Here is a 9870-nt window from a genome sequence, read left to right as displayed (position 1 = left end):
GAATTCCATCCCAAGTGTAACTTCATCCTCTGACATGCTGCACAACAGAGACTGAGACTCAAAACACAGAACTCAACCAGCCCCCTCTTTCTCCTGTTGGTTTAACTGTTCTGGGGAACGAATGGAAAATAATGTGACAGGTGAAATGAAGAAGGACATCTGCTTTATCTCCTAACGCGTTGAACAAGTTGACTGTAGGTATTAACTAGCAGCTACAGATATTCACATTTATTTATTTAAAAAATTAAAAAATTGACGGTATTGAAAAGACTATCCTGTGGCTATTTACAAATACGATGTGCCACCAAAAAACTAGTTGATAATCTGAATGAGACTAACCTGGATAAATAAAGAAACCTGAGGTTGAATGACCATGAGCTCTCACAGTACCTTGAGTCGGTGTGTGTGGTGTGTGGGTGTGTGTGTGTGTGTGTGTGTGTGTGTGTGTGTGTGTGTGTGTGTGTGTGGTGTGTGGTGTGTGGTGTGTTTACCTTGATAGTCTTCGTCTGCTCCGTCAGCATCCATGGCATTCTCATCTTCATCCTCGTCATCGTAGTTATAGTTGGGGTCGTAGGTTAAATACTTCAGACAGATGCTAATGACAGTGCCCACATGTGGATAAACCTCCTTTGGACACCTGGAGAGAGAGAGAGAGAGAGATTGAAAAGTCCTTCATGGTTGAGTTCCGTTTAGTTTCCACTAATAAAGACGCCCATCTCTCAGCATTTCTTCTCCTCGTGGTAATCTGGGGAGGACAGACAGCACCCCAGTCAACTCCCAACACCAGTTCTCCCTCTCTCTCTCCCAACACCAGTTCTCCCTCTCTCTCTCCCAACACCAGTTCTCCCTCTCTCTCCCCCAACACCAGTTCTCCCTCTCTCTCCCCCAACACCAGTTCTCCCTCTCTCTCCCCCAACACCAGTTCTCCCCCTCTCTCCCAACACCAGTTCTCTCCCTCTCTCCCAACACCAGTTCTCCCTCTCTCTCCCCCAACACCAGTTCTCCCTCTCTCTCCCCCAACACCAGTTCTCCCTCTCTCTCCCCCAACACCAGTTCTCCCTCTCTCTCCCCCAACACCAGTTCTCCCTCTCTCTCCCCCAACACCAGTTCTCCCTCTCTCTCCCCCAACACCAGTTCTCCCTCTCTCTCCCCCAACACCAGTTCTCCCCCTCTCTCCCCCCAACACCAGTTCTCCCCCTCTCTCTCCCCCCCAACACCAGTTCTCCCCCTCTCTCTCCCCCAACACCAGTTCTCCCCTCTCTCTCCCCAACACCAGTTCTCCCCCTCTCTCTCCCAACACCAGTTCTCCCCTCTCTCCCAACACCAGTTCTCCCCCTCTCTCCCAACACCAGTTCTCCCCCTCTCCCAACACCAGTTCTCCCCCTCTCCCAACACCAGTTCTCCCCCTCTCCCAACACCAGTTCCCCCCTCTCCCAACACCAGTTCTCCCCCTCTCCCAACACCAGTTCTCCCCCTCTCCCAACACCAGTTCTCCCCCCTCTCCCAACACCAGTTCTCCCCCCTCTCCCAACACCAGTTCTCCCCCTCTCCCAACACCAGTTCTCCCCCTCTCCCAACACCAGTTCTCCCCCTCTCCCAACACCAGTTCTCCCCCCTCTCCCAACACCAGTTCTCCCCCTCTCCCAACACCAGTTCTCCCCCTCCCCAACACCAGTTCTCCCCCCTCTCCCAACACCAGTTCTCCCCCTCTCCCAACACCAGTTCTCCCCTCTCCCAACACCAGTTCTCCCCCTCTCCCAACACCAGTTCTCCCCCTCTCCCAACACCAGTTCTCCCTCTCTCCCAACACCAGTTCTCCCTCTCTCCCAACACCAGTTCTCCCTCTCTCCCAACACCAGTTCTCCCTCTCTCCCAACACCAGTTCTCCCTCTCTCCCAACACCAGTTCTCCCTCTCTCCCAACACCAGTTCTCCCTCTCTCCCTCTCCCAACACCAGTTCTCCCTCTCTCCCAACACCAGTTCTCCCTCTCTCCCAACACCAGTTCTCCCTCTCTCCCAACACCAGTTCTCCCTCTCTCCCAACACCAGTTCTCCCTCTCTCCCAACACCAGTTCTCCCTCTCTCCCAACACCAGTTCTCCCTCTCTCCCAACACCAGTTCTCCCTCTCTCCCAACACCAGTTCTCCCTCTCTCCCAACACCAGTTCTCCCTCTCTCCCAACACCAGTTCTCCCTCTCTCCCAACACCAGTTCTCCCTCTCTCCCAACACCAGTTCTCCCTCTCTCCCAACACCAGTTCTCCCTCTCTCCCAACACCAGTTCTCCCTCTCTCCCAACACCAGTTCTCCCTCTCTCCCAACACCAGTTCTCCCTCTCTCCCAACACCAGTTCTCCCTCTCTCCCAACACCAGTTCTCCCTCTCTCCCAACACCAGTTCTCCCTCTCTCCCAACACCAGTTCTCCCTCTCTCCCAACACCAGTTCTCCCTCTCTCCCAACACCAGTTCTCCCTCTCTCCCAACACCAGTTCTCCCTCTCTCCCAACACCAGTTCTCCCTCTCTCCCAACACCAGTTCTCCCTCTCTCCCAACACCAGTTCTCCCCCTCTCCCAACACCAGTTCTCCCCCTCTCCCAACACCAGTTCTCCCCCTCTCCCAACACCAGTTCTCCCCCTCTCCCAACACCAGTTCTCCCCCTCTCCCAACACCAGTTCTCCCCCTCCCAACACCAGTTCTCCCCCTCTCCCAACACCAGTTCTCCCTCTCTCCCAACACCAGTTCTCCCTCTCTCCCAACACCAGTTCTCCCCCTCTCCCAACACCAGTTCTCCCTCTCTCCCAACACCAGTTCTCCCTCTCTCCCAACACCAGTTCTCCTCTCTCCCAACACCAGTTCTCCCTCTCTCCCAACACCAGTTCTCCCTCTCTCCCAACACCAGTTCTCCCTCTCTCCCAACACCAGTTCTCCCTCTCTCCCAACACCAGTTCTCCCTCTCCCAACACCAGTTCTCCCTCTCTCCCAACACCAGTTCTCCCTCTCTCCCAACACCAGTTCTCCCTCTCTCCCAACACCAGTTCTCCCTCTCTCCCAACACCAGTTCTCCCTCCCAACACCAGTCTCCTCCCCCAACACCAGTTCTCCCTCTCTCCCAACACCAGTTCTCCCTCTCTCCCAACACCAGTTCTCCCTCTCTCCCAACACCAGTTCTCCCTCTCTCCCAACACCAGTTCTCCCTCTCTCCCAACACCAGTTCTCCCTCTCTCCCAACACCAGTTCTCCCTCTCTCCCAACACCAGTTCTCCCTCTCTCCCAACACCAGTTCTCCTCTCTCTCCCAACACCAGTTCTCCCTCTCTCCCAACACCAGTTCTCCCTCTCTCCCAACACCAGTTCTCCCTCTCTCCCAACACCAGTTCTCCCTCTCTCCCAACACCAGTTCTCCCTCTCTCCCAACACCAGTTCTCCCTCTCTCCCAACACCAGTTCTCCCTCTCTCCCAACACCAGTTCTCCCTCTCTCCCAACACCAGTTCTCCCTCTCTCCCAACACCAGTTCTCCCTCTCTCCCAACACCAGTTCTCCCTCTCTCCCAACACCAGTTCTCCCTCTCCCCAACACCAGTTCTCCCTCTCCCAACACCAGTTCTCCCTCTCTCCCAACACCAGTTCTCCCTCTCTCCCAACACCAGTTCTCCCTCTCTCCCAACACCAGTTCTCCTCTCTCCCAACACCAGTTCTCCCTCTCTCCCAACACCAGTTCTCCCTCTCTCCCAACACCAGTTCTCCCTCTCTCCCAACACCAGTTCTCCCTCTCTCCCAACACCAGTTCTCCCTCTCTCCCAACACCAGTTCCCCCACACCAGTTCACTCTCCCAACACCAGTTCTCCCTCTCTCCCAACACCAGTTCTCCCTCTCTCCCAACACCAGTTCTCCCTCTCTCCCAACACCAAGTTCTCCCTCTCTCCCAACACCAGTTCTCCCTCTCTCCCAACACCAGTTCTCCCTCTCTCCCAACACCAGTTCTCCCTCTCTCCCAACACCAGTTCTCCCTCTCTCCCAACACCAGTTCTCCCTCTCCCAACACCAGTTCTCCCAACACCAGTTCTCCCTCTCTCCCAACACCAGTTCTCCCTCTCTCCCAACACCAGTTCTCCCTCTCTCCCAACACCAGTTCTCCCTCTCTCCCAACACCAGTTCTCCCTCTCTCCCAACACCAGTTCTCCCTCTCTCCCAACACCAGTTCTCCCTCTCTCCCAACACCAGTTCTCCCTCTCTCCCAACACCAGTTCTCCCTCTCTCCCAACACCAGTTCTCCCTCTCTCCCAACACCAGTTCTCCCATTCCCTCCCCCAACACCAGTTCTCCCTCTCTCCCAAACCAGTGGGACCTCTCTCCCAACACCAGTTCTCCCTCTCTCCCAACACTAGTTCTCCCTCTCTCCCAACACTAGTTCTCCCTCTCTCCCAACACTAGTTCTCCTCTCTCCCAACACTAGTTCTCCCTCTCTCCCAACACTAGTTCTCCCTCTCTCCCAACACTAGTTCTCCCTCTCTCCCAACACTAGTTCTCCCTCTCTCCCAACACTAGTTCTCCCTCTCTCCCAACACTAGTTCTCCCTCTCTCCCAACACTAGTTCTCCCTCTCTCCCAACACTAGTTCTCCCTCTCTCCCAACACTAGTTCTCCCTCTCTCCCAACACTAGTTCTCCCTCTCTCCCAACACTAGTTCTCCCTCTCTCCCAAACACTTGTTTGCTGTAATCCATAAAAGGCACCAGATAAATGGGATGAAAGGGTTTCTCTTCACAGAAACAGTGGGAGGCTAAACGTAGACGAGGAGAGAGACGAGAGCATCCAATCACAACACAGGTCAAACGCTTCAGGGTGGACGTGAATAAATTACCCACGTTCACTGAGAATTCACAGAGTCATTTTTTCTCCTGTCGTTCTGTGTTTCTCTGGACATAAAAACAAATACCCCTTGGCTAACTCTGAAGCCGTTTAAAAATAGGACGCGTGTCTCTCTCTCTCTCACCTCCTGACGAAGGACTCGAAGGCCTGGATGCAGTATTCTCTCAGCTCATCGTCGTCTATGTTACAGAACTTCACCACCAGAGGAATGATCTTCTCCAAGTACTCACCTGAGGGGACACACACACACACACACACACACACGGACACACACACACACACACACACACACACACACACACACACACACACACACACACACACACACACACACACACACACACACACACACACACACACACCACACGGACACATTAATAATTCCATTCAAACTGAATGTTAGCTGTCACTCCATTAGTAACAGCTACATATTCTTTCATCTAAAATGGGACATGAAGGGAAGTAAGCCTCAGACTTAACAAAAAGCCCAGAACCCACTGAGAAGAGCAAATTACAAGTTACAGCTAGATAAAGGCTTTTGTGTTTTTTAGCAAAATTGTAGAGCGAGCTCTTTCAAGATGACAAGAAAAGTTAATTAAAAAACAGGGGATGGCAGGATATGGAGAGAGACCGGAGGGAGAGCGGGGAGAGAAATAGTTTTGGAGTGCTGCTCTTCACTGAAGTAATCTTGCACATGTTAAATCACTGCTGTCCCTGGCTCATCAAACACAGCGTGTGATTGGTTGATGGGGTGGGAGAAAAACAGAAAGAGAGAGAGAAAAACAGAGCTAGGCTAGCCTCAATGACTTCCCTCTCTCCATTTCCCTCCACAAAAACACTCTCCCTCCTCCACAGAGAGGAGAAAGTGACAGATCTCCAGGTAAATAAGGACAGAAAGAGGAGACTCTCCCATCTCCTGTCAAACTGTCAGTCCCTGACCAGAAGTAATGGCTTCTCTCAAACATCAAGGAGACAATGACTTCCTTCGATTCTTTAAAAAAAAAGAAGATGTCTAATTGAAAGAAAGATTTTCTAGGTGAAATAATATATTAGACAACGCTAAAATACTTGTTGTCAATGGCCCCAGACACAGACAGACAGACAGACAGACAGACAGACAGACAGACAGACAGACAGACAGACAGACAGACAGACAGACAGACAGACAGACAGACAGACAGACAGACAGACAGACAGACAGACAGACAGACAGACAGACAGACAGACAGACAGACAGACAGACAGACAGACAGACAGACAGACAGACAGACAGACAGACAGACAGACAGACAGACAGACAGACAGACAGACAGACAGACAGACAGACAGACAGACAGACAGACAGACAGACAGACAGACAGACAGACAGACAGACAGACAGACAGACAGACAGACAGACAGACAGACAGACAGACAGACAGACAGACAGACAGACAGACAGACAGACAGACAGACAGACAGACAGACAGACAGACAGACAGACAGACAGACAGACAGACAGACAGACAGACAGACAGACAGACAGACAGACAGACAGACAGACAGACAGACAGACAGACAGACAGACAGACAGACAGACAGACAGACAGACAGACAGACAGACAAGCTCCAATGGATCCATATTAATTCATCCCCAAATATAATCAAGATTCAAAGGTCGACCGCGGTGAACTCAAATGTAATTCTCCAGAACAGGACTGACAACTAACGCAGGTCACAAGACGCAGGCTGGCGAGTCACTTCTTCTCCTGGAGAAATGACACTGTGTATAAACACCTCTTAAAATAAACTGAAATCACATTCTATTGGTCACATACACATACTCAGCAGACGTGATTGGTCACATACTCAGCAGACGTGATTGGTCACATACTCAGCAGGCGTGATTGGTCACATACTCAGCAGGCGTGATTGGTCACATACTCAGCAGGCGTGATTGGTCACATACTCAGCAGGCGTGATTGGTCACATACTCAGCAGGCGTGATTGGTCACATACTCAGCAGGCGTGATTGGTCACATACTCAGCAGGCGTGATTGGTCACATACTCAGCAGGCGTGATTGGTCACATACTCAGCAGGCGTGATTGGTCACATACTCAGCAGACGTGATTGGTCACATACTCAGCAGACGTGATTGGTCACATACTCAGCAGACGTGATTGGTCACATACTCAGCAGACGTGATTGGTCACATACTCAGCAGACGTGATTGGTCACATACTCAGCAGACGTGATTGGTCACATACTCAGCAGACGTGATTGGTCACATACTCAGCAGACGTGATTGGTCACATACTCAGCAGACGTGATTGGTCACATACTCAGCAGACGTGATTGGTCACATACTCAGCAGACGTGATTGGTCACATACTCAGCAGACGTGATTGGTCACATACTCAGCAGACGTGATTGTGGGTGTAGTGTGAATGCTTGTGTTCCTAGCTCCTACAGTAATATTACATCATGTAATTATGAGAAATCAATATATATATATATATTTCAGTTATTTTACTTGTATATAACTCGGCAAGTCAGTTAAGAACTAGCGGTTAGAGGCCGCCCCCGCCCCTAACCGCTAGGCCACCCCCCTAACCGCTAGGCCACCCCCCTAACCGCTAGGCCACCCCCCTAACCGCTAGGCCACCCCCTAACCGCTAGGCCACCCCTAACCGCTAGGCCACCCCCTAACCCACCCCCTAACCGCTAGGCCACCCCCTAACCGCTAGGCCACCCCCTAACCGCTAGGCCACCCCCTAACCGCTAGGCCACCCCTCTAACCGCTAGGCCACCCCTCTAACCGCTAGGCCACCCCCCTAACCGCTAGGCCACCCCCCTAACCGCTAGGCCACCCCTCTAACCGCTAGGCCACCCCTCTAACCGCTAGGCCACCCCTCTAACCGCTAGGCCACCCCTCTAACCGCTAGGCCACCCCTCTAACCGCTAGGCCACCCCTCTAACCGCTAGGCCACCCCTCTAACCGCTAGGCCACCCCTCCTCTAACCGCTAGGCCACCCCTCCTCTAACCGCTAGGCCACCCCTCCTCTAACCGCTAGGCCACCCCTCCTCTAACCGCTAGGCCACCCCTCCTCTAACCGCTAGGCCACCCCTCCTCTAACCGCTAGGCCACCCCTCCTCTAACCGCTAGGCCACCCCTCCTCTAACCGCTAGGCCACCCCTCCTCTAACCGCTAGGCCACCCCTCCTCTAACCGCTAGGCCACCCCTCCTCTAACCGCTAGGCCACCCCTCCTCTAACCGCTAGGCCACCCCTCCTCTAACCGCTAGGCCACCCCTCCTCTAACCGCTAGGCCACCCCTCCTCTAACCGCTAGGCTACCCCTCCTCTAACCGCTAGGCTACCCCTCCTCTAACCGCTAGGCTACCCCTCCTCTAACCGCTAGGCTACCCCTCCTCTAACCGCTAGGCCGCCCCTAGGAATTGAAAAACAAATTACTGCAGGGTTTCTGTGTCAACCGGTCAACTAGAAAAATGAAAGATATTCCACTACGTTATCAACATGACTTCTATCGCCACCCCAGTGTCTCCGTGAAACTCACCGATCCTGTGTCCAGACTGTGTGTCTGCGTGTCTCTGTGAAACTCACCGATCCTGTGTCCGGCCTGCGTGTCTCTGTGAAACTCACCGATCCTGTGTCCGGCCTGCGTGTCTCCGTGAAACTCACCGATCCTGTGTCCGGCCTGCGTGTCTCCGTGAAACTCACCGATCCTGTGTCCGGCCTGCGTGTCTCCGTGAAACTCACCGATCCTGTGTCCAGCCTGTGTGTCTGCGTAAAACTCACCGATCCTGTGTCCAGCCTGTGTGTCTGCGTAAAACTCACCGATCCTGTGTCCAGCCTGTGTGTCTGCGTGTCTCTGAAACTCACCGATCCTGTGTCCAGCCTGTGTGTCTGCGTGTCTCTGAAACTCACCGATCCTGTGTCCAGCCTGTGTGTCTGCGTGTCTCTGAAACTCACCGATCCTGTGTCCAGCCTGTGTGTCTGCGTGTCTCTGAAACTCACCGATCCTGTGTCCGGCCTGTGTGTCTGCGTGTCTCTGAAACTCACCGATCCTGTGTCCGGCCTGTGTGTCTGCGTGTCTCTGAAACTCACCGATCCTGTGTCCAGCCTGTGTGTCTGTGTGTCTGCGTGTCTCTGAAACTCACCGATCCTGTGTCCGGCCTGTCTGCTGATGGCTGCGATACACTGAATGTAGGTACGGGTGGTGGACATGGAGTCGTTACGAGACAACTCTGACAGCAGGTGTTCAATCAGGTCCACAAACACCAGGTTCCCACAGGACATGACCAGGTGACCCAGAGCGATGATGGTCCTCTTCCTCACCGCCAGGCGGGGGCTGGTCAGCTGAGGAAGCAGGCAGGACAGGATGGAGGGGTGAAAGTTCACCAGGAGACCACCCTGTCTGTTAGAGGAGAGGGAGAGAGGTTAGTACTATGTTAAGTAGTGTCATCAGGCAGTATGATAGACTACGTAGGGTCTGGTCAGCTGAGGAAGCAGGCAGGACAGGATGGAGGGGTGAAAGTTCACCAGCAGACTAGAGGTTGGCAAGGAGTGAAAATTAATTCCTGTCCCGTCTTGTCAAATATTTTCCCGTACTGTCCTGGTCCAGAAACAGTTAAATAACTCCAGAACATTCCTGGACCGTCCCAAACTCATTTTTACAGGCAGAACTCAGAAATACATTTAGAGATCCAATTGACTAATAAAGTAATCCAATGACAAAGGACCAACTATAGTCTATAATGGGTCCAGGTCAGAGGTCAGAGGTCAGACAGTGGAGAACACACACACCAACCTGGGTCCAGGTCAGAGGTCAGACAGTGGAGAACACACACCAACAGGTCAGAGGTCAGACAGTGGAGAACACACACACACCTGGGTCCAGGTCAGAGGTCAGACAGTGGAGAACACACACACCAACCTGGGTCCAGGTCAGAGGTCAGACAGTGGAGAACACACACACCAACCTGGGTCCAGGTCAGAGGTCAGA

The 9870-nt window shown here is 53.0% G+C and overlaps 1 protein-coding gene across 1 annotated transcript in view; it reads right to left on the bottom strand.

Moving 5' to 3' along the window:
- The window catches only part of LOC124025008 (cullin-associated NEDD8-dissociated protein 1-like), a 74138-nt gene that overhangs the window by 30424 nt on the left and 33844 nt on the right, over positions 1-9870 (bottom strand). Inside the window, 3 exon segments of the mRNA XM_046338709.1 lie at positions 492-637; positions 4990-5095; positions 9026-9282. Coding sequence (XP_046194665.1) covers positions 492-637; positions 4990-5095; positions 9026-9282 — 509 coding nt within the window.

This window comes from Oncorhynchus gorbuscha, unplaced genomic scaffold (assembly GCF_021184085.1).
Source record: "Oncorhynchus gorbuscha isolate QuinsamMale2020 ecotype Even-year unplaced genomic scaffold, OgorEven_v1.0 Un_scaffold_2119, whole genome shotgun sequence".
NCBI classification, from domain to species: Eukaryota; Metazoa; Chordata; class Actinopteri; order Salmoniformes; family Salmonidae; genus Oncorhynchus; species Oncorhynchus gorbuscha.
The sequence above is the reverse complement of the archived record's forward strand: the minus strand, read 5'-3'. Positions and strand labels throughout refer to the sequence as shown.